General features: G+C 42.0%; 1 protein-coding gene across 1 annotated transcript in view; it reads left to right on the plus strand.

Moving 5' to 3' along the window:
• The first annotated feature begins 14,326 nt into the window (after window positions 1-14,326).
• The window catches only part of LCLAT1 (lysocardiolipin acyltransferase 1), a 95,838-nt gene continuing 82,285 nt past the window's right edge, over window positions 14,327-27,879 (plus strand). Inside the window, exon 1 of the mRNA XM_008058518.2 lies at window positions 14,327-14,492. Coding sequence (XP_008056709.1) covers window positions 14,328-14,492 — 165 coding nt within the window. The 5' untranslated portion in view covers window position 14,327. The remainder of the gene's footprint in view (window positions 14,493-27,879) is intronic.

Genomic DNA, 27,879 nt, shown 5'->3' on the forward strand with positions numbered 1-27,879 from the left:
ACACCACTAACAAGTTATGCTCTTGACTTAAAATGCTAGATTTTTTTAGTTCTTGGTAATAAGAAATCCTGAAGCACTTGATTTCTTTGTTACTAGTAAAATCCTGTGCATGAAATTGGCTTGTTAGCATAATCTCTGCTATGGTTGGAAGAATTTTGTATCACATAGCAAATACGTGACTGTTGTCTATTCTTAGAGATGGCACATCAGTGTTTAGAGATGATACATCATTATTTTGCACTGACTCTGATATCATTTACAAATTTCTACATACCATAGTTTTATACCCATATTTACAGTGTATAAATTGTATAAATACTAATGCACTAATACTTGCTTACTTAAAACGAAACAGAACCCCTCTGGTTTATGTGGCCCCACCTCGTGTAGCCTGTGAACCTCGTGCTTCTTCCTTGTGACAGTGGAAAGCTCCCCGCTCCAGGGTGGTGAGATTGTCCCGGGACACAAGACCTCTCCAGAGAAAGCAGTAGCATCTGTTGCGTCCCAAGGGTTGATACTCAGCAGATTCTCTCCCTCTCTCCTGGGCTTGCAGTGGTTGAGAGGAGAACCTTCATACAGGCTTTCGCATTACTCAGTGTAGACTTCCAGATGGTGGAACTTAGCGAGAAATTTGGAAGGCAGTAACTTTGGTGAGGTCCGACTTTGTTATAACTTAGATTTTTAAATGTTTAGGTACCCTCAGAACTTATTGATGTTTCAAAAAAGTAATGATTTAAACGGTAGAATACACATAAAAAAATTTGAGCTATCAAAGGATTAAGGTGTTTCTACAAAGTCACTCTGTTTGGTGAACTCAGAGCACAGTCCAACTGTGGCACTGAAGGGAAAGGAAGTCCAGGAGGCGTATTCTGAACCAAGCCTCTTCTGGCTCCTGCTGTTCAGGAGATGCCATCAACTTCTCACGTGACTGACTTTTGGGCACACATCTATGAATGTCTGTCTGTGTAAAGATTTGTTGGATCCCATCATAATCATCTGATTTAAACCTCATCATAATCAGCATAAAGAACCGTTCCTTCCCTGCTGAAGACTCCTTGCATTAACCCTTTAGAGTCATCTTTTCTCCCTTGCCTTGAACTCTGCTGTTCTGTTTTCTGTTTCTTCCTTTATGGATCGGATTATGGGGCCCACCAAATTAGATGAATGTGTTTTTCTTTTCTTTTTTTTTCTTTTGAGTTGAAGTTCTCACTCTGTCATCCAGGCTGGAGTGCCCTGGCATGATCATGGCTCATAGCAGTCTCCACCTCCTGGGCTCAGGTGGTCCTTCCTTCTGCCTCAGCCTCCCAAGTTAGCTGAGGTTGCAGGTGTGCGCCACCATGCCTGGCTAATATTTTGATTTTTTTTTGTAGAGACTAGGTCTGGCTATGTTGCCCAGACTAGTCTTGAACTCCTGCCTTGGCCTCCCAAAGTGTCGGGATTACAAGTGTGAACTGCTGTGCCTGGTCCCAGATGGATATCTTAAATGTAATATCAAGTAACGTAGGAACATACATGACAGTGCTTAGCACATAGAGGTACTTGACAGCAGTTTCATACATCATATGAAGTCTGTAGGTGAAGTGCAGCTGAACTCTCATACAGAGTCAAGTTTGTAGACTCTTTGAAAACTTTTTTTGTCCTCACTCAAGGCTTTTAGGCTTATTTTTGAAAGACTTTGTTCCACATGGTCCTGGTAGCTGAAAATTGCTGTGTTATTTATTGTCTTTTAACCTCATGTTTCTTATAAGTGAACACTACTTTGAAGGGTTGCTATGATGATTAAATGTTGTGAGGTATAAAAATGTAAACCTGTACATATAAGTACACATACCTGTGTGTGTGCGTGTGTGTGCGTGTGCACACACACACACACATATGTGACCTGGTTTATAGTTGGCATTCTATCAAGTAAAAGAAACCACATGTTTTATAAATAATATTGCTTGCAGTAGCTTTGGGAGTGTCTTGATAAAGAGATATCATGTCTTCTTGATCCCTGTGTATTCCCTCCCATGGAAAATGAGTTCTCAGAGCAACATCATTCTGTTTCAATTTTTTTTTTTTTTGAGTTGGGGTCTCACTCTGTTGCCTAGCCTAGAGTGCAGTGGCACAGTTATGACTCACTGCAGCCTCGGTCTTCTGGGCTCAGGTGATCCTTCTGCCTCAGCCTCCCGAGTAGCTGGGACTATAGGCACATGCCACCATGCCCAGCTAATTTTTTTATTTTTGTAGACACAAGGTCTCACTATATTGCCCAGGCTGAGTCTCAAACTCTTGGGCTCAAGTGTTTCTCCCACCTTGGCCTCTCAAAGTGGGATTATAGGTATGAGCCACTGTGCCCGTTTTTGATCATTTTAGGGAGAAATGTATTGCTGATTTTTCTGTTTTGGGGTGGAGGAGTGGGTGTATACTGAATCTGTGTAGTTTTATCTTAATGATGTAGAGTTAATTTCATGTTATAACCACTTCATAAAATACGACTTTTTAAAATCTGTTGGGACATATGTACTGACTCATTGCCAATCCTAGGGCTTCCTAGTGAACTTGTTTTCATGAGTTCTTACTATAAGATTGATTTTATTTTGACATTTTTATATTTTCTTAGAAGGAAAATACAGTGTTCTGATATAGGACATTTTGGGCAGCAGGATTAATTGTTTCCTACAAATTTAAGTATTTAGTTGAGTACAGGAGCAGATTTAGACTCTTTTGTTCTTACCCACAAATCGTCGTGTGTACTCTTTACCAATGTTCTTTGTTTCATTATTTGGGTTCAAAATAGCCATAGAATCAGTAAATTATAGAACTGGAAAGAGCCTTTGAGACTGTCTAGTCAATTAGTTCTTAATCTTCTCTAACTCAAAGCTCCTTTTTATAATAAATATTTCCAATACTCTGCTGAGTGTCTTGAAATGAAATTCCTAGTTAATGAATTTTTTGCTTCCGTAATTAAAAGGAATCAACATAATTTGTAATATAAATGAGAAGCAAAAGGAAGATGACTTAGAATACAGTACAGATTATGATTATGCTAGATGATTACAACAGCAACAAAAAAGTTGGGCATGGTGGCTCACACCTGTAATCTCAGCACTTTGGGAGACAGGAGAATTGCTTGAGGTTAGAAATTCGAGACCAACCTGGGCAACATAGCAATACCTCATCTCTACCAAAAAAAAAAGAAAAGAAAAGAAAAATTGACTGTGCTTGGTGGTATGTGCCTGTAGTCCTACTACTTTGGGAGGCTGAGGTAGGAAGATTACTTGAGCCCAGGAGGCTGCAGTGAGCAGTGGTTGCCCCATTGCGCTCTAACCTGGGCTACAGGGTGAGATCCTGTCTCTAAAACAACAGAAAAGAAGAAAGAAGAAAACCCCAGCAGATTTTTAAAATGCTCTTAGGGTAGTGCCATTTCATTGAGAACCACTGATCTAGACCTGATCTCATTTCATAGGAGGTAAGGGTGGGGGGGGGGGCAGAGGGAAGTTGGCCGGGGCTGACTGGTACTTTCCCAGGTGTTTGCTATACAGGTGGGTTATTAGCAGAGCTGGAGGCCTGGAGTAGTGCTAGTAAGCAGTCAGTGATAGAAGATGTCTTTGCATCATGGTTTGTCTTAGTTTGCATGGGAACATTCTTCATGTTTAAGCAGGGTGATTTACTGTGTATTAACCTTGACCCGTTGCTTACTGTGAAGACGCAGATCACTTATTGGGGTCACTTTCTGCTTTGCCGGCCGAGAAAAGCCTGCGGGGTCATGCCAGCTCCTTGCACCTTTTGCCTCTGACTGCTCCTGGCACAAAAGAGCCGCTGTTAGTGGGGCTTCTTGGGGTCTTCTGGGTGGCGTGTGGGGGTGGCTGTGAGGACATGGGTGTAATAACTCTGGAGGATGCTCTGTAGGTTCAGAGATGCTTCCCGAGCAGCTGTCTCTGACTCTGTGAACTTAGGCAACAAGCCCATCCCTTCGTCTATAAAACCCCCACCTTTTGTTTCTACGAGGTCCAGTGTGCGTGTAAAGGAAAGTGACTTGGAAATCTCCCCATCCCCTTTCTCCACTGGCACAGCTCCCAGGAAACACACACACAAAGGCCCAAGCCCAAACAAAACTTTGAACTTTGGCCCCACACTACTGCTCAGTCAAGGAAGCCCTTTCCGGCCTTCCGGGGGAGCTGCAGCTCCTGGTATGCCCTTTCCTCGCCTTGACTACCACGTCCCGTCCGTCCACATCTCCAGAATTTGGTGCCCTTCTGGCTTGTAAGATGCATGAGGGTTTTATGATGTGCTCCATGTGCCTGGGTTTGAGGGTAAAAGTATAGTTTCCAAAACGTAGTAAAACCGGCCCTCAGGGAAGACATCCTGTGTCTGTCTTCAGTCCCCGAGACACCTTTTCTGGGGGTGCATAGAGTAAACTGCACGGGGCAGCCCTGCCGGGCCCAGGTCCCTCTCGCTTTCATCCCTTTTATCCCACGAAGTCACTTTCTTTCTTGAAGAAGTGCTATCCTCTGTAACTTCGGGAACATTGGCCTCTGTGGTTTATCATTTATGTGGTATTTTGCAGTAGCTTAACTTAATGTTTTTGACTGTAGCCTGTACATTGAATTCCTTTTTCATCAAGATCACAGGTAATCAAGGGTAACGATCTTTTAGGGAAAAACTGAGCTTTTGTTCAAATGGTAGACTTTGTACCAGGAACTAGTAATTTTGTGGTGTTGTGCTAACTATCTGAAAGGCATTTTGCTCTCCTGTGATCTCGTTTTAAATAGATTGTGGTTTGTGTGTCGCAGCCTCTGCCCATGGAATGTTTCTTTCCTTCGTGTTTGAATTTCCTGCTTGGACTGAACTGCATGTCTCTCAGGGGGCCCCGAGCTTACTGTGCGTTTATTACTCTCACGTCCATCCTCCGGCCTCGTTAGTCTGGATGGAGCCTTGCTTTGTGGTCCCGTGGTTACCTGGTTCCTTCTACCTCTCCCACCAGCCACTCCTCAGCCTCTGCAGGGGTGCGGTGACTCAGGTGCTCCCTCTGGCAGGCACCTGTCACTCTGACGCTGTTTTGGGGAAGGTAGGGTCTTACTCTCTGCCGCACAATGGGTCTTCCTTGCTCTCCTGGCCTGAGACTTGCGCTCCTCGTATGTAAGCGTGTTTGCCAGAGAGGGCGCAGCTTTGGAGTCCAGTGCCTGCAGGTCTAGATTCTGGCTCTGCCTTGCCCGCCAGGGGGTCTGAGTGTGTGAAGATTTCCGGTCACTCTCAGCTGTAAAGCAGATTCAGTGTCACCACCTTTAGAGCTGCATGTGAAGTACGTTACACAGCAGCTCTCTCTTCTCCCACGTCTTTTAATGAATCCTGAAAAACACTCATTTTTAATGCAACCCAACTGAGACTGGGAAGTCCCGACCTGCCTCAATAGAAAGCCCCTTCTGGCTCTAGAGTGATGTGTTTGTGACTGACTTGAAATGAAGATTATATGAGAAGTAAACCAACTACCAAGCATTCTAGATAAGAAGTTCTTTTAGCAGTAAGGAAAGAAACTGTCAAAAGTGGATCTGGTCTCTGCCATCTGGATTCTGAGGGTTGGCCTGGATCCTGATTTCACATGCTGTTCTTGAACACCCCTGGGGAGGGGCGGTCCTGGCAGAGGCCAGGCGTGGGGTTTGGGCTGGAGGGGCAGTTCTACTCAGGATGCTGAGATGGGATGATCGCCTGAGCCCAGGAGGTCCAGCCACTCCAGCCTGGGCAATAGAGTGAGACCCCAACTCAAAAAAAACCAAAAAACAAAAGCTTTTTAGTGGAATTTTTGAATAAAGGGCTTCAGGGTTAAAAAAAATCTGGGCTCCTGCCTAGTTTGTTCCTGGCTTTGATTTTGCAAGTCTCAGGAAGAAAGGTCCTAGAAGTAATGTTTTAGTAGCAAAGCAGATGTTCCAAATATTTACCCGGTTATTATTTGTACAAGAAACATTTTTACACATAAACCAAAACCATTGTCTTTCAGAATAAGTCAGAAAAAGGTGTTTTGTACATCCACACCGAATTTCATGGTTAATGGAATTCAATCAGAAATGCCTTGAATCAAAAATTGTTTGCTTACATTCATATTGTGAGGTATTAAATAATTAATGATTAATAATTAAGACATCTCAAATATTTAAAAACTAAAACCTAATGCAAATGATTGCAAACCAAATAATATTATGACCTATACTATATGTATAAGTAGTATATCTTATTTCTACCTTTTCTTCATTATTTTGTGGGGTTTCTTTGGAGGGGAGGTGAGAAAATAGGAGTTTATTAAGAAGACAGAAAAGCTCCCAAGCGGGAAGGGGCCTGAAACAGGGTTGCCTATTTTGTGGTTTTTTTGACTTTCCGACTTGGAGTTATTTTGTAGACTAGTGACCATATGTGAGTTATCCTTGGTTCTACCTCCTTGCTTAGATAAACTTGTTTCACAAATGAAAATCACACAGCAGTTTCTTGAGAGCCAGAGCTTTTCTGGAATTGGTTTCCGGCAGAAGACCATTTTAGACTGCTGTGGGATTGTGTTTCTAAAGCAGGAGTGTCTTAAACTCTGGGTTACAAACCCCTCTGAGGGTTAGGGATCCTTTCTGCAGAAAATCACATACACATAACTTAGCACACAGCTTGCGGGCTGAAGCCTTGGTATATTTCATGAATCATGTGTATAGAGGACCCTCTGCTGTGTGAAGATAGATTGCAAGAAGGAAATGGATTTCAATAGTCTCTTCCTTGTGTTTGTATGTATGTATGTATGTATCTATTTTATTTTAATGATGCAGGGTACAGTTCAGGGTTAGGTATACAAATGTTCATTATGCAGGTACCCTTGTGGATGAGGTGTGCCCCCCTACCTCCCCTCACAGTTTCCCACCACTGCCAATCCCTTCCTTATAGTATTATGTGTGCTTGAATCTATTTAAAGAAAAAATATTCTCCCTGTGCTTGACAAAATGGTGGTGTGCTCATTCAGCTTATGCCTGTAACTTAAATTCATAACTTAAATAAATCTTTTATTAAAGGTAATGGCATAGCTATAGATTTTATAAGTCATGTGAGCAGTTTGTGCTGTTTTAGAGAATTATAATGTGAAATAGGAAGGTAAGCATTCTACGTCTTGTCACATCAAATCACTTATTAGATTCCCCGGAAACAGTGGTTTTTGTGCCCTCCACTGAGTACCAGGAATTTTACTGGTTTTTAGGAAAAATGATTGCTGTTGGAACGTCCCCTTTCTTTATGTGTGAAAAGTATTGGAGCAGTGCCTCTACTGTTGCATAATTAGGATCTTAAGCTTCCTGTTGGTGGCTGACTCCACCCTCAGGGGTAAGATTGTGGTGGGCTTTGCCCAGCGACTCTGCTTCAGAAACCCTGGCCTTTGAAATGCTGTAGTTGGGATGTTTTCTGTTATTATATTAAAATGATGCTCTTTACACACAATTTGTAAAATAAAGGTAAAGGGGTGGGGAGAAAATCCAGCCCCTCTCCCCATACAGGGACAGCCTTTGATGTCTCAGTGCATCTGGCTTTGGCCCCCTGTTCTCCTTTCAAGGCGACAGCTATAGTTGTGCCCACAGGTTCTCTTTTCCTCGGCCTTTGCACCCTCCAGGGCAGCACCCTCCAGGGCAGCCGGTTAGAGTTACTCTTGTCGTGGTCCTCTCTCGGCTCCTGTCCTTTTTGTTTTGAGATAGGATCTGCATCCTTACAGCTCACCCACTTGAAGCACACGTGTCCGTGGTTGTCAGACGTCTACAGAGTGTCCACCCATCACCATTCCCTTTTTGTTGTGGCCTGTTATCCACTGAGAGATGGGCCACCCTTGCTGTCCATTCAGTGAGTGAAGGACATGTGTGCGGCTCCCACCTCTGATGCTATGAGCAGTGCTGCTGTGGACACTTGTTGTGTGTTTTTGTGTGGGCTTACGTTTTCATCTCACCTGGGAACACATATCCAGGAGTGAAGTTGCTAGTCTGTCTTGAACGTTTTGAGGACTATGACAAGTCATTTGAGCAGGGAAGGCAGTCTCTTAAATGGTCGCCAGGAGGGATGCTGGAGTGACCCATTTTTCTGTGTGAAGTGGTTTCACACAGTAGAGTTCCCCTCCGTGTGGGGTGTGTGGTTTTAACTTGTACATCTGAAGAGGAACCTTTGTGTGATAACAGGAAGCAGTTGCAGTAGCGTGTACTTGTCATTTATGCAGAGGAAGATTAGGGACGTTTTTATTTTTCAAAACCTTGCTGTTAATAATTCATGTTGTTTGAACATTTTGGAGGAAACAAAGCCCAGCGGAAACCTGTGACTCTGGAGAACTTCCTTGTGACCAGCTGAGCACTGCCCGGCGTGTGCCAGGAGCAGCGGTGCCAGGAGGTCTGCACGGCACGTCTTGGCGTCTTGCCTCAGTGTGGCGCACACCGTTCTTCCCCGGCCAGCCTGTGTGTCTTCCTCCTCCTCCCCTCTGATGGGAAGGGTGCTCGCCGGGCTCAGGAGGTGGCCTTTGGGCCTTGCTCTGTCCCTGGCTGTGCCTCGCGGCCCGCGCCAGCCCCTGGCCTTCCTGCACCCCGTGTTCTTCATGGGCAAGCTGAGAGAATTGTCTGAAAAACCATAGGCATCTGAGGGAATTCTCTCTCCGGGCCCCGAGCTTGTCCCAGAGGGCTGTCACGCCGACGATGAGTGTGCACTTGGCACTTAATCCTTGCGTTCTCATCTGCTTTCCTCCATCCCTCCTCCTCCAGATTTGTTCTTCCTCCCCACCTTGACCATGACCGCGCGATGACACAGACTCTGTGCTGCTGTGCCTCATGGTACTTTGCCCGAAGGTGGTTATTCTGGATAGTGCCAACAGTGGAGTGAGTTTTTAATGACTTTGGAGTGTTTCATTTGATGCTTATCTTCTGGGTAAATAAAATGACTAAAGTAGCACGGCAAGTTTATTTTTTTCCTCTTTTTCTTCTGCTAAGTAGGATGCTTTTGGCTAAGTAGATGAGAGTGGAGTCTTCAGTGGCTGTGTGGGCTCATGTTTTGCGTGTATGGACTTTGTTTCTGGAATACTTGCTTGCTGACAGCCTGTGTGCCATTATCACTTTGTTCAGTAATTATACATTTTACTGCCTCTCTGTCTCATGAAGTGAAAAACAGAACACAGGCTTCAACTTAAGTGAACAGAGTACCTTTGTCAGGCCCAGGGCCCTTGTTAGTACCAGCATGTTTCAGTTTTGCCTGGGTACTCTTATCATTCCTATCTCTACTCATGTTTTCAGTGGCTTATTTTATTTTATTTTTTATAGAGATGGCGTCTCACTATGTTGCCCAGGCTCGTCTTAAACTCTGGACCTCAAGTGATCCTCCTGCCTCGGCCTTCCAAAGTGCTGAGATTACAGGCGTGAGCTACCATGCTCGGCCTACAGGGGTTTTTAAAATTTATCTGTAAAAATTTACTTTGAATTTAAAGTATGGCAGACAGTCATTTGGCTGAGAGATGTGGGTCATTTCTGCCTGACCATTTAATCATCGTTGCTTTGCTGGGATCATGGAAGCATCGGCATTACTGGCGCGACTCATTATTGGCAGTGCTTCAGCTGTGGCTTTTCCTTCCCCTTCCCTGTCCCCCTTCCATCTTCCCTTCTCACTCTGTAAGTAACAAATGTAACAGATGGAAATGTTCTCCTCTAAAGACATGGCAGAAAGGTTCAATTCCCTTTGACTGGTGTCCCCAGTCACAACCTCTCCCACTCCATGGAGGCAGCCGGATGTATCATTGGCAGGCGTCCTTCTAGATGGATCTCTGTGTGCTTGCTTTTGTCTAGCTCTGTAAACCATATAGCATTAGGGTTGGAGGGGTATGCTTCTCCCTTTCCAAGAATGACCTCACACTCTGTGTTAGCAGTATGTCTCGGAGAGCAGCTGGGTTTGGAAGGTTTGGGTTGACCTCGGGCTTCCAGCGCCACATGGTGTTTCCCGTGTTGGATGTCCCGAGGCCTGCTGGCCTTCCCTGGCAGGGGGGACTAGTCTGTTACCTGTTTCTGTTACGGATGGCGCTACAGCGAACCGTCTTTGTACATGCAGTGGGGTGGGAATCCCTAATGGCCAGCATATTCAGAACCGTCATAGCTACGTATCTGCAGGTCCTCTAAAGTGGCTGTGTTGCTTGACACTCCCTCCCGCTGTGAAGGCGAGGGCTCCAAAAGTCATTTTTAGAACATTAAAGGCAAGGCTCAGACATTTTTGGGCACTCTGCTGGGGAAAATGGAGTTGTATTGTTTTAATTTGCATTTTCCTGAAAGTTGAATATGTCTTGTATGTTTATTGTCCATTTGTATTTCCTTCCTGTAAACAGTATATCTAATTGGATTATTTATAAAACATCTGGTTTAAATTTTTTATATATATATAATATATAAAATACATATTTATATACACACATACATACAGAGGGTGTCAAAAATGTATACACATTTTTAAGAAAGGAAAAAACTGTATTAAAATTGTAACACTCAATTAGATGAACAGAAGTCACGCTTGGCTTCTTCAGTTACAAGAACTCAGAGCAATTCCCATCAGTGTCCAGACAAATACCTCTGATGACGGCGAACTACTGTGGGACTTGTTGCTGAGTGAGCCCTCCCGGATCTTCCCTTGTGCACCTCACACACAGGACCCTGCGTCTCACACTCATCATGCATGCGTGTACTTGTTGGGTGTATTGGGGTTCTGTTGCATACTCACGCCTCCACTCTTGTGCTTCCACAATGTTCTTGAATTTCAAATGCCACTTCAGAATGGTCTTGCACTCCTCGGATGACACCTGTGCTTCTGCCATTTCCTTTGCCTGTCCCGCCTGTCACATGATGACGCTAGCATTCATTTGGTTAACACTATCTTTTGAGCAAACATCATACCATACATTGCTACCGTAATTCAATTCAACTTTGAAAAGTAGCACATAGATAACATCTCTTAAAATGTGTATATGTTTTTTGGCACCCTGGCATATGTGTGTGCGCGCATATGACTTTCTTGGTAAAATTGTTGAAAAGTAGCCAGTCTGGACAGGTACATAAGTCACAAATGTACAGCTCAATGAATTTTCTTCAAGTGATATACCATGTGCCATCAGTACCCAAGTCAGGAAACAGTATTCCTCAGCTCCTAGGTGCTCTCTGGTATCCCTTTTCAGTTCCTGGACCTGATTCCGACCTCCCCAGGACAGTCCCCTAGGATAGCTGTCATCCACACCCTCATGTTATAGAGCAGCTTATCTGCTTTTGAACTTCAGGTAAAGTCAAGCAGTGCAAAAGCTGGGTATGCACTTTTGGATTTTAAGTAGGAGAGTTGTATCGGAGTTCAGAGAACTATGAACATTTACACGATTTTTCCTCTCAGTAAGCCTCAGAGGTGAGTAATAAGAGATGCATAATGACACTTTACATAATCCTCGCCCCCTTACCCAGTTCGGAGAGCTCTGAGTGGGCCCCTGTAATGAGCAGCCTCTGTTATGGAGTCCTCTGGTTGTTGGAAGGCCTTTCCTGCTTCACTTGGGTGAAGTCGCTGAAGGTGGACCCCGTTCTGCTCGGTAACTGTCTGGCTGTGTTTTGTCAGAACTGGTGAACTGGGCTTTCAGTTCTTCCAAGTTCTCTCTGACTAAAATGCCTGCTACCTGTGCCTCCCCCTTTATCTGGGAAAGTTTTCCCTGGTTGCTGTTTCGGTAAGAAGGAAATTGGCATTTGCTCCTTTCCTGTTACTGTCTGTGTCTTTTTTCCAAGTGCCAGAGTAAACCTAGTGTCTCCGGCCTCCTCTGCTTGCCTTATGAATGCTTAATGAATACAGAAAGGTGTTTCTAGCTCTTTTTGGCTTATTTTTATTATTTGTTTCCTCTGGTGATTTACTTATTGAAGGAGCATTTTTTTTTGTCTTCAGAATATTTTTAACATAATAAACTCTTAAATAAGAATTTCTAGTGATTTCTTAAAACCATGCTTTAACAGAGGCTTAATTTTAAAAAAATAAAATAAGTAAAGATGACTAAGGTTATGGTGAGATCTCATTTATTTTTAATTGATAGTCTGCTTCCCAAAAGAATGCCGGGTGATTTATAATAAAAGACATGGGATAATGCTATTGAGAACACAAGTGGAAGATTATAAGAGGAGAAGGCGATAACAACCACCACAATCTTTGTTTCTGGAATGGGATGCTGCATTTAGCTGTGAGCCTTCTGTCCTTTGAAACACTAAAGGCAATCCAGCACAGTTCTGACCGGGGGGATCAAGAAGCATTCTGTTGCTGGAGGACTCATGTGTGTATGTGACTGAGCTCTGAAAAGCATGTGTGAACTCCTGCAGGGTGCCCAGAAAGGCTGCTGTAAACTCTGACAGAGGAGAGACAGGCGTGTGTGTGTCAGAAAGGGCCATGTAGACTGGCACGCATCTATGGGCTTAAGAGGGATCCATCAGCTCGCAAACATTTCACTTACGTGTGCGAACATCTCACTTACTAAATCCGTGTGTTGGATTCTCACAAGCAGAGTGGTGTGTAAAGAGTATTGCCCTCAGCTCCTTAAGTAACGAACACAGTTAAATTCCTTCAGATGGCGGAGTAGTCTCGGTACTCAGGCCCTGGTGGTTGTGCGACCTTTGAAAACATTTTTGTGTTCATTCACTTACAGATTGTTTTGCAATATGACTGTTGTGATATGTACACACAATGTAGGTGATATGTACACACAAGGTAGGTGCAGTAATTGACAATAGTGTCCACACTTCAATTGGATGTACTTGATTTCGTCATTTGAATGAAGAGCAGTATGTTGCTTTTAGTAGTCTTGGAAAAGTTACAGACTTGTCCAGTGTATTTGTTCTGACAGACTCCCAGGAACTCTGTCAGTTCCGGGTCAGAGTTCAACAGAAAGCCATTCTTGGTAGATACTTCTTCTGTAAGTACTTGGAAGGGTTTTGTATTGGTAGAGCTTTAAAAACATATTCAGTGTCCAGATAAACTTGATTATTCTGGGTTGGTGAGGGCTTTGACTTGTTTTGTTGTTTGTCTGACATTTTAAAAAAGCACTGTGACATTTGGAATTTAATTTCTTTTTCCTGTTGTGATTCTTTTTAAATAGTTAGAGGTCTTGATCTCTGGAATACCTTTTAAAAATGTATACATCTTTAGACCATTATTGTTTCATAGTTTTAATGTTTCTAACAATTTTATCATCCTGAGACAAACATATTTTTGCTGTATTATAGTGTGGGTTGTAAAATCAAATGTGTGATTATTCATCTCAGACTGTGTTTCCAACCATTTCTTTTAAGACATCAGCGTTGGGTTCGGGTAGTGAGGACCTCTGAAATAATCCTTCGGCAGATAGCTGAGGAAGTCAGCTTGGAGAGCCAGCTCAAGGCCAAGTGTCCAAGATGGCGTTTTTAGATTCTAGTGTAAAAAAATTAATTTTTCTAGATTTAAAAGAACATTTCAGTGCACTCTGTTAAATGGCCAGTTTTGCTTTCTGCAGTGTTGTTACTCTGGTCAACCACAGTCTGAGATACTTGGAAGTTGCAGATATCAACAGTGCATAGGTTTTAAATTGCGTTCCACTCTGAGTGTCGTGATGAAATGTGTCCTGCTCTGTCCTACCTGGGTCGGGAATCATCCTTTTGTCCTGCCTGCCTGTTAGTCACTCTGTAGCTGTCTCAGTGGCCAGGTGGACGGTGACAGAGCTAGTGTTCAAGGAGCCTTGCCTTCATAATACTTTACTACTAGTAAATGTTAGGTAGTGTTACTAAGCTCTTTCTCTGCCAAATTTATAAGTTAAACTTTATCGCGGTTATGCACAGGAAGAAAACTTAACATAGGTGGGGTTTGGTACTGTCTGCGGTTTCAGGCATCTGCTGGGGGTCTTGGAACAGATGCCCCATGAATATGGAGGTGACTACTGCACTCATTCGAAGGAAGCTGAGTTGCAGTTCTGAGTCTCTTATGTCTATTTCTGGGTAGGAAAAACCTCTGGGATATTCTATGAGTTTGCAGTTGGTAACATTCTAGAAAAGAAAATATATGGCTTTGCATCAAATAGTAGTAACAAAGGCTTCCTAAACTAGACAAATGTTTTTGGAGGGCAGACATTTACTCTGCCGAGAGTATCAGTTTCGAACGTACTGGCAGCTTGGTAGACCTTTATAGCAAGCCACATCTGTGAAATTCAGGCCTTGTACCATTTATCAGAGCCTTTCTGTAGCCCTAGAATTAGCAATTGTTATATGTACCTTTGTGAAATTTGAGCAATTAAGTATATAGTAACCAAATGTATCCCCTTTTTTGTATCTTTCAGAATCATGGTGTCATGGAGAGGGATTTACTTTATCCTCACTCTGTTCTGGGGAAGCTTTTTTGGAAGTGTTTTCATGCTGGGCCCCTTTTTACCTTTGATGTTTGTAAACCCATCTTGGTATCGCTGGATCAGCAACCGCCTCGTGGCTACTTGGCTCACGCTACCTGTGGTAAGTTATGCCCCAGAGAAGGAGGCTGTCCGCCTGTGCCGGAATGGCCTGACCTGTTGATGTTATTTTGTGAAGAGTCAGATTTGGGTTGAAGAAGAAACCTAAGTCTTTCATGTTACATAAGGGCTGTGAAGGAGAAAGCAGAAAAGCTAGACAGAAATAAAGTCATTCATATCATTGTAAAATACCTCATTAAGAACCATATCAAAAATTGAGCTTCTTTCATATTCTTCATGAATTTTCTTTTTTCTTTTCCATCATTGAGGTAAACTTTAGTAAAATGCCCACGTCTGAATGGTAAAGACAGAATTTTTACACCATTAATTTTATTTTGTATTTCTGTTTTCTCAAAACGTTGACAAAAATTAAGGTTCGTATAACACACTTTATTTTTTAAACTTGTGACATTGATGTGACTGAGTCAGTTCTTACCAGTAGTAACAGAATTTAGGACCAAAGTGATTTCCTGTGTCAGGCCAGGTTACTGGCACCTGCGGGCACAGTGCATACCATGCAGGAGGGTTGCGGCTGTTCCGGGTAGGCTGTGCACGCTGCTCAGAGCGTGTCCCCTGTGGCCCTGAGCAATGAGGCCCGTAGGAGCCCGGGCCACCCTCCACCTCCTGGGAATGGGAGCGCCTCGGTCCCTCCTGCACCACACATCAGCAGGGCCTTGTCCCAAGACTGAGCGAGACGTGCACGCTGGCGGTGCCTGGAGCATCCGGGTCGTGCTCCCGAGTGTTCCATGGCCGCTGCTTCTGAGCAACTGCTGGAATGCCTGCTGCTGGGCTCACTGCTGTGTCCTGGTGGAGAGGGGATGAGGATCACAGCCTGGGTGTTTTTGTTTTTAAGCTGAGGCTGCGTTTCCCCAAGCTGCGGGCAGACTCCCTGTTCTCTGTATGGAGAGGCGAATGTCCTGTTGATGCTGCAGATCCTCAGCCAGGGGTTGTCTGGGAACCTTGGTGGAGTTGATGCTTCTTTCATGTTCCCTGTAAAAAATTTTAATGTAGCCGGGCTCGGTGGCTCAGCCTGTAATCCCGCGCTTTGGGAGGCTGAGGTGAGTGGATTGCCTGAGCCCTCGGGTTCGAGACCCGCCTGGGCAACTTGGCGAGACCTCATCTCTACAATAAATCAAAAAATTAGCTGGGCGTGGTATCATGCGCCTGTAATTCCAGCTACTTGGAAGGCTGAGGCGGAAGGATCACCGGAGCCCAGCAGGTTGAGGCTGCGGTGGCCGGGAGTGTGCCACTGCACTCCAGTCTGGGTGACAGAGTGAGACTCCAACTCAAAAAAAAATTTTTTTTTTTAATGCATCACTTACAGTTCACCCTTCTTTTCGTGTCTTAAAAATGACTTCTCTGGTGAAAAGTTTTATAAGTTCATTCATTTCTTGCTACAAAGTTAATTTGTTTTACTTTTATTTGGATAAAGCTGTTTTATGAAGTGTGATGCTGTTGAACTCCAAGGAGCCTTTCCCTCTCCCCTTCCCTCTCCCTTCCCTCTTCCCCATCCCCCTTCCCCCATTCTGCTGCTGCACTAGGAGTTGTCTGTGCTACAGTCACAAAGGGAAGGACTCCAGAATAATAAATAACCAAAATATTTTTTGCAAATTTAATTTAAATATAAGGAGAAGAGCTAGGAGGTTTTGTTAAAAGGGGAAATGAAAGTAAAAACCCAGGGGTAATGATGAGGACAGCTGTTGGGCACTTCTGTGGCAGATCTTGGGCTAAATGCTGCAGGAGGCTGGTGACATTCCAGGTGCCACAATTGTCCCCATTGTACAGAAGGGAGTAGAAACTTGGAGGAATTAAGTAATTTGTCCAAGAGCACACATGTAAGCACATTACTTAGGCAGAGCTGAGATAAAATCCAGTTTGTCTGGTGTCAGAGCTCCATGTGGTAGGAAAACCTTCAAGGATTGGAAAGGGGAACGGGGAGTGTCTCCCGGTGTTAACAAGTTCAGTGGTAGCTCTTGTGTGTTTATAGGAAGAACGCTGGAGTTCTTTCAGGTGAGGGAGGACTGGCTGAGAATATAGTATCTGAGAAACTGAAAGCTGGTCATAGTGGGTGATTTCCACTATGAAGGGACTTAGTAATAAAGTCTGTGTCAGCAGTGGGTGGTTTCCTTCACAGCAGAAGGAGGAAGGTTTGGTGGGATAGAGTCATAGAAAGCCTTTCCCTTTGCTAGAGAAGCCAGATACAGGGTGCAAACCACCTGGAACAGGTTGCGTATTAGGACATATTGGTTGGAGGAGTGAATAAACAGAAGCGTCTCAAGGCCAGGCAAGCCCTGGCATCAGAATGATGCCGACTCCATAAAACAAGCTGTGCAGTCGTCCCCTTCTCTGCTTTTTGAGTTTATGTAGGCGTGGCATTTAAAAATCTTCTTTCTGTAGGAAGAATTTTGATACAGAATTTACCTTCTCTAATAGATAATTGCCCTTATCAAATGTTCTGCTTTTATGTTTTGTCAGTTTGAGAGGGTCATGTTTTTCAAGAAATTTGTTTATTTACCCATTTTATCTTAGTTATCACATTTTTGTCATACATTTGTAATTTTCATTGTTATCCTTTAATGTCTGTAGAATCTGCAATGATAGCCCCTTATTCTTTTCTGTTACTGGTTTTTTTTCTCTTTTTTCCATGGTCAGTCTTACTAGGAGCTTGTCAGTTCTGTTAAGATTTTCAAAGAGTCAACTTTGGCTTTATTAGTTTTTTCTATCATTATTTCATTGACTTCTGGTGTTTATTACTTCCTTCTTTCTTTGGATTTAATTTGCTTTTTTTTTTTTAAAGCTTTTAAAAGTAGAGTCTAAGCTTACATTAATTTTAAATATTTATTTTCTATTATAAACTTTGAAGGTATGAACTTCTTTCTTGGCATCATCTTCTGTGTACCTTGCACATTTTGATGTTGTATTTTTGTCATTTTGTCCGAAATATATTCTAATGACTCTTGTGATTTCTTAGTTCTGTGAATTATGTAGAATTATGCTATTTAATTTCTAAATATTTGGGACTTTTCTAGCTATCTTGTTATTGTTTTTTAATTTAATGACTTTGTGGTTAGAGAACATCCTCTAAGATTTCAGTCTTTGAAAATGTATTATGATTTGCTTATAGCACAGCATTCCGTGAGCTCTTGACTGTAATCTGGGTTTGCAGTTGTTGGGTACAGCTTTCAATAAATGTGAATTAGGCTAAGAATGTTGGTTGAGTGGTGTTCAGATCTTCCATAGTCTTATTTTTTTCTCCTGCATACTTACTAATTGCAGTATGGTGATATGACCTATGTGTTGAAATCGTCAACTGTGACTATGCTAATTCCTTTTACTTCAGTTTTTGCTTCATATATTTTGAAGTTCCGTTTTGAGACTCGTGTGTATTTGTGATCGTTAGGTTTTCTAATAATTTGACCCTTTTCCACTGTGAAATGATTTTTTTTCATTCTCCATTGACATTCCTTCCAAGGTTGCCTTTGAGCACACAGCCGACTCTCTTATCTTGACTGTGTGACGTAACTTTTTTTGTCCTTGTGCTAGTGTCCATTGGGTCTTTATAGATGTTCCTCTACAGACTGTGGGACTACATTGCAATAAACCCGGCACGTTGGAAGTCATGTCAGCTGAAATTGCATTTCATACACCTAGAGTACTGCTGTCTCGTTTTCGTAGCCTGCCTTTCACACGCCCAGATCCCTGACCTTGGCCTAGAGCTGTGCAAAACTGTCTAACACAAAGCCTATTTTATCATAAGGTTTTGAACATCTCGTGTAATTTACAGAATACTGTAATAAAAATGAAAAACAGTGGCTGTGTGGGTATGTGCAGTACAGTTCTACTGAAGGCGTGTTGCTGTTGCACCACCGTAACAGAAAAGTCGAACGTCAAGCCCTTGTCAGTCGGAGACCATCTGTATAAAGTGTGTCTCTTGTAGACAGCACATATTTGGGTCTTGTTTTTTTGTTCACCCAAACAGTTTGGTTGGCTAGTCCACACGCCTTTAAAGTAATCATTCTGCTATGACAGTTAGTCCTATGTATCCACGGTCTCTGCATCTGTGTCTTCAACCAACTGCAGGTCGAAAACAGTATTCGGGGACTGCAGACCCCTCAGACATGGAGGGCAACTTTTCTATCTGCTGGACTCACAGGGCTGACTGTGGGTCTTGAGACTCTGTGGATCTTGGCTGCTGTGAGTGGTCCTGGAGCCAGGCCCCTGTGGATATTGAGGACAACTGTATTTCTGTGTGTTACATCTGTTGTTGTTGTTTTTCCTCTGATTCTCTTACCCTGCTTTCTTTGGAGCTATTTGAATATTTTTTAGCATTTTTTTTTTAGATTGGAAAATATAGTTTATTTAGAAAGTAAATTAAAGAGACAGAAGAGAGAGGAAGTAGAGAAAGAGAGAGAGATTCACCTCCCCAAGGTAGGGGATTTTTTAGTATTTTATTTTAATTTTTCTATTGACTTTTGAGCTACACCCCTTTTAAATATATATAAGCACTTTTTAGTCATCGCTTAGGGATGATTACATAATGCATTCTTGGCATATCACAGTCTGTCTGGAGTTGATGTTTCCTAAAAAGATAAATGATCCTCGTGACAATGTAGAACACTTATTCTCCATATATTGTACTGCTGCTGTCATATATATTACATCTTACCTGATAAACTGCATAATGTGGTGCTGCAACTTTTTGCTTCAAATGGTCTTGTCTTTTTAAAAAGTGAGAGAAGATAATATATAGTTTGTTATAGTTATCTATGTATTTCTGGTTTCCACTGTTTTTCCTGTCCAGTGGAGTTTCCACGTTCACTCCCTCCTCAGGGTCTTCCTTTAGTTTCTTCTGTGGTGCTGTCTCCTTAGATGAATTCCATTTTCATGAAATTGAGAATCTCTTTATTTTGCCTTCATTTTTGAAGGATATTGTTGCTGCTGTAAAATTTCTGGCACGATGGATTTATTTTTCTTTCTGTACTTTACTTTTCACTCTCTTTGGTCTCCATTGTTTTTGATGAAAAGTTAGCTGTCATATATGAGGGGGTCCCCTCAAAAAACCTGAATTTGTTTATAAACAATTGTGTATTCTTACATGTTTACACTTCAGTCATCTTCAAAATACTCTCCATTTAATGCATTACAGCAATTGACACTTTTTCCACTGCTCAAAACAGTTTTTAAACTTGTCAATTTTGTTGCCTTTTAGTGCTTCTGCCATTTTTTGTTTCACCTCTTCCACATGGGCAAAACATTTCCCTTTGAGGACTTTTTACTTCTGGGGAAACAAAAAAAAGTCACTTGAGGTGAGATAGGGTGAATAGGGAGGGTGAGGGCACAGGCCTCATGCCATTTTGGGCCAAAAACTGCTGAACACTCGTGTGGTGTGGGCAGGTGTGTTGTCAAGGTGGAAGAACCAGTAAACTGTTTGCCACAACTTGGACAGTTTCTTCCACAAATCGTGACACAGCCTTCTCAAAACTTACAGATAAAAGCTTTGGTTGGCTGTTTAATTTGGAGGAATTAATTCCGAGTGTGCTACAAGGGGCCCACCCTCCAAAAGACAATTCCATTTTGTGGGAATCCCCCATCATATATTGTTGCATCTCTGTGTGACTTTTCTCTGGTTGCTTTCAAGGTTTCTCTTTATCTTTGTTTTTCAGCAATTTATGATATGCCTACATGCAGGTTTTTCATGTTTACGGTCATCCCTCAGTATCTGTGGGCGAGTGGTTCCATGGCCCCCACCATATGTCAGAACCCATGGATGTTTGAGTTCTTGAGTAAAATGATGTACTCTTTGTATAACCTATGCACATACATTCTCCTGTGTACTTTAAGTCACCTGTAGATTGCTTATAATACCTAATATAATGAAAGTGCTATGTAAATAGTTGTTACACTGTATTGTTTAGGGATTAATAAAAAAGTCTGCTCATGGTCAGTACAGACACACCATCCCTTTTTTTCCCTTGAGTGTTTTCAGTCCATGGTTGGTTAAATTCACAGATGTAGAATCCATACATGTGGAACCCAAGGATGTGGGGAGTCCATTGTATTTTGCGTTTCATCTGTAGGTTGGTTGTTTTTCTCCAGATCCAGAAATTTGGGGCCATTATTTCTTCACATATTTTTTTCCTGCCCCATTCTGTCTCTCCTCTCCTTTTGGGACTATATTATGTCACACATGTCACCAAGGCTCTCTTTCTTTTTTCCCCCATTGTATCTTTTTTGTCTGTTCATCACATTGAATACTTTCTATTGATCTATTTTCAAGTTCAGTGACCCTTCCTTTCACCTCTGGTCATCTCTAGTCTGCTATTTTGTTCTTCCAGTGGATTTTTGTTTAAAATATTGTAAACTCTGCAATTCATATTGGGTTCTTTATTGGTTTCTTACATTCTTGAGAATTCTCATTTATTTATTCATTATGACCATATTTTCCTTTATGTCATTTGGGTGATAAGTCTAGTACCTTTTACTCTGTCAGGGCTGGAAGCAGAAATCATCCTCCTCATTATTTAAGGCAAATTTTCTTTCTTAATATAAAGATGTTTTGTTTTGTGACTTTAATGGATTGCAAGAATGGTCAGCAGGCTCTCTGAATATTCATCCAGCAGCTGTTTATTAAATGTCCATCTACCTAGCATTTTGCTAGGATGTAATGATGAACAGAACAGATGTGATGTCTGTCCTTGTGCATCTTTCCTGGTGGTAGATTTACATAACTTGACTAATTTCTTTTTTGGTTTTCATTTGACTGAAGGACTTTTTCTTTTGCTAAAGGGCAGAAGTGGACTTTTGAAGCTATGAATTTTTAGAGTTACATTTTAGGATTAGCTTTAAGGATATGAAGTTCAGTATTCCATTGCAGCCCTTGAACATACCATTTAATATGAAATATATGTTTTGTGGTGCTGCTTACCCATAATCACGCTCTTATTTATAAGCTGTGTTTCTTTATATCATTTATATTAAGTAAAATAAACATACTGTTCAGTTCACATACAGTAAACCATCCCGAGTAGATAGATCTAAACGGTCATCTACATGTTGTCTGTATGTTAAATAATTTCACTTACATTCATCATAAAACCAGAGACATTGCATATTGGAGGCATTGAGTCTTCTCATGTCATTTTTATAACAGCTTTTGATTTTGACTTCATCTGTAAAACAAATGGGTACATAATCTTTGAGACCCATTCCAGTTTCAGCCTTGTGAATCTGATTCTAAGACAGACATTCAGAGGTAAGTTATTTTTTGGTGACAGTTGTGTATTGTTACCATACTTCACCTTTAAATGTCATCAATTTTCCATAGTACATAATCTTTGGGCTATGAATCGCACATTTGGCATGAGTCTTTCTGCAAAAACCTTGAGTGTTCTGAGAGCATTTTTTTAGTTACAGTGTTGGTAGAAATCATGGCGACAGTAATGCTTTGCAGCGTTCAGTGAATCTAATTTTTTGGCAAGTGAGTATGAGCAGAGTGCTCGTCGGCACAGATATTGCGGACGACATTGGTTTCGGTCTTGGCCCTGCCCCTTCTAGTCATTTGGGCTTAGCTGAACTTCTTAGCCTCTCTAAACCTCTGTCTCTTCGTCTCTGCAGAAGAGGGTACTGATATGGCCTGTCTGCCTTAGAGGGTTATTGTGATGACTGAATGAAGTAATCAATATGTAGCCCCTTTAACATAATGCCTATCATTTGCTGAGTGCACAGTAAATATTTGCTATTAATTTAGTATTAGGAGGTGGGCTAAACTGCTGTTGGAAAGAAAACTCAAAATACAGTGGCTTGAGCAATCCAGATCTGTCGGCACACATAGGGCTTAGTTGACAGGGTGACTCTGGTCCCTGACAGTGTCCAAGGATTCCCATGTCTCCTCTCCTCTCATCCACCTTGCGTGGCCCCCCTCCTAGATCCTGTCCTCTTATGCATGGCCAGACCTTGCCCTGCTCTGCAGGAAGTGGTGAGGGAGCCAGTGCTTTCTCTGTAGACCCTAGATTTGTCACCCAGTACAGTTGTCCATGTTCCTTTGCTCACAGTGTTGGTAAAAGTAGCCAAAAGCTGTCAGGAATCTGGGAAACGTCTTTTTTGGGACAGCCATGTGCACAAGAAAATCTCTTGGGACTCTGGAAGAAACACAGGTGTTTACAGGACAAGTTGCCGAATTCTGCAGCACTGCATCTGCTGCTGTTGCTGTGGGTAGCTTTGCTGTTGCAGCAGAATCTCACAAGCAGCGTTTCTGCCCCTCCAGGTACATGCGCTAAGGAGATTGTGGGGGGGCCTAGAGAGGAGGAACCTTCCTGCTTCGTGTGAGATGGAATAGGAAATGTGAGGGGCTTCCTGCTGCTTTAGAGTCCTGTGTTTATGGATGGATATTCTTAAACAACATGAGAACCAGTTACTTTATCTGATGGTCAGCTAGAGAAAGAGCACTATGAGCCACTGTTGGGAAAAACTCACTGAACTGGGCTGACTGATCATGTGCTGAGCTCTTGACAGGCACCTTCCCGTGAGATTTTCGAGGATCATTTCAGCTGGTCCTGACTTTCGCCTTATTATCTGATTTGCCACTGTGCTATTAAACTAGTAGACATGTGGAAAGCTCTGGTTACCCAGCTGTCAGTTTACTAGTCCCAGCATATCTGGCAGAGAGGGTTTTTCATTTAAGAAATTTATAGAAGTTGAATCCATAATGGGTAACAGAAAAAAGCTGGTGTTCTACTTTTGAGGTCATAAACATCTTGGTTGTAAGAAATGGAGAAAAACTGTCCATGGTGCCTTTGGTCACCTTTTATCTCACAATTGTACAAGGAACTCAAGGAGTTTTTATTTGGAAGCAGATAGTGAATGCGTTGTTTTTTGAATCAGAGTGAATTTATTCTAAAATTTAGTCTTTTCTTTTGTATAGGTATACTCTATTTTAAGCACTCCCAAGCAGTTAAAAATAATTTTCCACTAAAAATAAATTAGGATAAATATTCTTAAACTCATCATCATAGAGATCATTATAACATGGTCTTCTCTGTTGTAAGTTTCTCTAGTGGATTCAAATGAGTTCATTGGTAAGATTTTTCTTATCTTACTGTTTTAGCATGTTTTCCGTGCTAAATGAGGTACAACAATTAAATATTTTAGAGTCTGAGAGTTAGGTAAGACTGAGAGATCACTTAGCTAACTTACCTCTGTGTGCAAGAGTACCTTCTAGAACAGTCTGCAGGGTGACCATTCTGTCTTTTTCTTTTTTTAAATATAAAATTTCTATAATGGGGATTGCATGTTCTTTTCATTTTTGGAGAGTTCTGTTCAACATAATCAATACCATAAGAGTGAAACTCAGCCTGTATCCAGAGCAGCTTTTGTTTCTCAAAACTCTAAATCTATCCAACAGTCTGATTGCTACCTGGGATTACAAAAATTACTGGAGTTCCTGTTTTTTCACCGTGATTCATGCCTTAGGAATTTAGAGATCATTTTCCAACTCTCCATCCAAGGCATAAGTCTCTTCCATATTCCATAGCCTTCTGATACCATTCCAGGCCTCGAACAGAACAGGTGTGCTGTAAACACAGGTTGTGGACAGTGGGTGCTTAGTGTTAGAAGAATGACTTGGGATTGCAGGGCCTTAAGGAGCTAGGGACTGGGGAGCCAGGCCTACTCTGAGCCTGAGAGCCAGAAGACTTGGAGACAAGCAATGCCACATCGTTGTTCTTACTCAGTTGAATTAGAGATCCATAGGAATGGTGACTGAGAGCAGGAGCGTGCTGGCAAAGCACTCTTCTCTTTGTGTTTCCATACATGGTTGAGCACTTGGAGATAGGATCCTCAGATATCACTTCTATGTCTCTAAGTCTAGGGAAAATCTTTGACCAATTAGTTAAGAATCATGAGATTTGTTACAAGAAATAATGCAAGCTGGGCATGGTGGCTCATGCCTATAAACTTTAGGCAGGACTTCAGGAGGTCAAGGTGGGAGGATTGCTTGAGCCCAAGAATTCGTGACCAGCCTAGGCAACATAGTGAGACCTCATGTCTACCAAAAAAAAAAAAAAGCTGGTCATGGTGGTGCATGCCTGTAATTCCAACTACATAGTGAACTGAGATGGAAGGATCACTTGAGCCCAGGAGGTCCAGGCTGCAGTGAGCTGTGATCATGCCACTGTACACCAGCCTGGGCAGCAGAGTGAGACCCCGCCCCCAACCCCACAAAGAAATAGTGCATTATAAAATTTTGTAAGATTGTTTAGTTTCTTACTGCTGAAACTGTTCTATACTAGAAATAGAAGAAATAGGAGAACAGTGTCTTTTTTCCTCATCTTTTAGTCTGATTATTTGAATTCTGGAGTTTTTTATAGACATTACAACCTTATTTGAATTCTGGAGTTTTTTATAGACATTACAACCTTATTTCTATGTAATGTATTTATTGTTCTGCCTTTGCAGGAGCTGTAAATAGTGTTGACTAGATAATGTCCTGTCTGGTAGTAAAGATGGTCAGTGTGAGCCTGAGGTTGGCTGCCCAGAGGCAGTGTGTGACTTTCAGGCATGTCCTGGTAGAGTGCTGGGTGTCAAGGGAGAAGGTAGCAGGACAGGCTCCTTGGCACAGTCTTGGGTTTGCATTTTGACATTTTCCTAATGAAAAGAAAAAGATGGTCTGGGGCCCATAGGTATCATATATTAGAAATTGCACATAAAGGGTGAGAGTTGAGGCTTGGGGTGTGGAGCCCTAAGATCTCGAACTCTTTCCTGTAGTACAACACACAATTAAAAGTCACTGAAAAGCGTATTGTATTTGGAGAGTAGAGTGGAGGTGACCCAGGTTAACCTGGTGTAGGAACTTCACACGCACCGCTGGGACCTAGGGGCGATAGGTTTTGGTAGCTGATGGCCCTCTACACTTAGACGCAGAAAAAGATATTTCTCGCTGTTGGACCAAGCCTGGAAAACTGTGCCATGATCCTCTTAGTGAGGAAGTCTTCCGTATAGGTACTTAATATCCCAGAGACTTTTTGGAGCAGGAGTTATAATTATTTGAGCAGTTATGAATCCGTTTGAAAAAGTGTTGAAAGCCACAGGCATTTTACCTGGCAAAGTGCCTACACACATTCACATACCCTTGTATGTAGTTTAAGAGGAACACATGTTTAGGGAGCTTCTGGGGTCTTCCTCTAAGGCATAGTAGGTACCAAGTTAAGCATTGATGTCCAGAGTGGACCTCAGCCATGGGAAGGCAGCTTCACGGGGCCCATGTAATATCGAGCTATTTTAGCCCAATGAGATTGTTTTCCACTGGCAGGATGTTAATGCTGTGATTCTGTGGCAGTTTGGACATGTGACATTTCTAACTTCTCTTTATTTAAAATATATATATATATATTTTTTTAATTTTTAATTTTTTAGAAAAAAAGTTTATTCAGAAAGTAGATCAGAAAAAGAGTCTGTCCACTTCTTCAAGAGAGAAGGGGCCAGACGCTAAGAGAACCACATAGCCAAAGTATATTTCTTTAGCTGCTGTGTGAAACCTGTTTTTTCTTGATCTGTTTGTGTTTTACAAGACTTATTCTTCTGAATTCCAGTCTTTAAAAATCTTTAAAAGACTTTTTTTTAAAAGTCTTTATTGTGAAACATAGAAAACATGCGGAAAAGTTACTAAAACACAGATGTGCATATAATGCATGCTCTAAGTGGAGCTGTCAACCAGGGTGAGAAACAGAACACTGCCAGTGCCAGCAAGCGACCTGGACTTGCAGGCAAAACCCCTCCTTTTTGGTAGCAACTTTAAGACTGTTTCCCTACTGTGGTTTATAATTTTACCAACACATTTACCTTTAAAATGCCTTGGATTTGTTGCCAGTTTTATACACGGGCCCATGTTGCACACACTCTTTTCTGTTGGCCGTGTTGCCTTACCATCATGTGGCGTCTGCTTTTCATGATGCTGGAGGTCTCTTTCGTTTGTTTACCTCCACTGTTGTGTCATCTTCCATGGTCTGACCTTTCCACAGTGTGTATTTGTAATTCTCTGGTCAAAAGCATCATGATATTTGAAAGAGAGCTTTTTATTTTCTATCTTTTATCTGCCTTTATACCAATTATCTGTCCATTAATAGTTAAGTCCAGTATTAACTAGTAAGCTTGTTACATGTAATTAGTAGTTTGAGAATTCAAGAGATTGAAATCAAGAATCATGTTTTCTTATTATCTGTTATTTTACTTTATTTTAGCTTCAGTCTGTAATGCATGCTTCTTTTCCTAGATATTTCCCATATATGATATGCCTGGCTATCGTAAGAGTTAACTAGGCGCATTCAGCAACTACTTGAGTGTCTGCTATGTGCCAAGCACTGTTGTGGGTGCTGTGGCTTGTGGCATTTTAGCAGATGTATAGTTTTTTTATTCTGTATATATTGTTACAACAAAGCTGATCAGGCCAGGCGTGGTGGCTTACGCTTTTAATCCCAGCACTTTAGGAGGTCAAGGTGAGAGGATTGCTTGAGCCCGGGAGTTTGAGACCAGCCTGGGCAATAGAGTGAGATTTCATCTCTAAAAAAAAAAAGAAAGGCAAGCAGGTCTATGTTTTTGTTTTAAAAAGGTTCATATTACAGGAAGATATAAAGTGAAAAGTTTAAATTTCTGTTTCTTCAGCCCTATACCTATTGTTAAATTTTGACTGTCTTTTCAAAAAAAAAAAAAAAAATGTGATGTTACATATCTGTCCTTAAAATATTACACAGTGGGGTCTTGCTGTACTCCTTTATGCTTCTTTCTGTTGTTTTTTGTTTGTTTGGTTTTTTTTTTTTTTTTGGTGGTTTCCGTCGTTGTTGTTTTACTGTGTCGCGCAGGCTGAAGTGCATGGCACGATCCTCACTGACCACAACCTCACTTTCCTGGGCTCAGATGATCCTCCTACTTCAGTCTTCCAAGTAGCTAGAACTACAGATGTGTGCCATCACACCTAGCTAATTTTTACATTTAGAGATGAGGTCTTGCTATGTTGCCCAGGCTGGTCTCCAATTCCTGGGTTCAAGCAGTCCTCCCACCTCAGCCTTCTAAAATACTGGGATTGTAGGCATTAACCACCATGCCCGGCCTGTATTTATTATTACTTTTTTGAATTGGGGTCTTTCTCTTACCCAGGCCAGAATGCAGTGGCACAGTCGTGATTCACTGCAGCCCGAAACTCCTTGGCTCAGGCGATCCTTTTGCCTTAGTCTCCTGAATAGATGGAATAACAGGTACATGCCACCACACCTGGCTATCTATATATCTCTTTATTTATTTATTTTTGTAGACACAGGATCTTGCTATGTTTCCCAGGCTGATCTTGAACTCCTGGGCTCAAGAGATCCTTCTGCCTCATCCTTCCAAGTCACTGAGTTATA

This window comes from Carlito syrichta, unplaced genomic scaffold (genome assembly GCF_000164805.1).
Source record: "Carlito syrichta isolate Samal-C Ts95f unplaced genomic scaffold, Tarsius_syrichta-2.0.1 Scaffold303375, whole genome shotgun sequence".
NCBI lineage: Eukaryota > Metazoa > Chordata > Mammalia > Primates > Tarsiidae > Carlito > Carlito syrichta.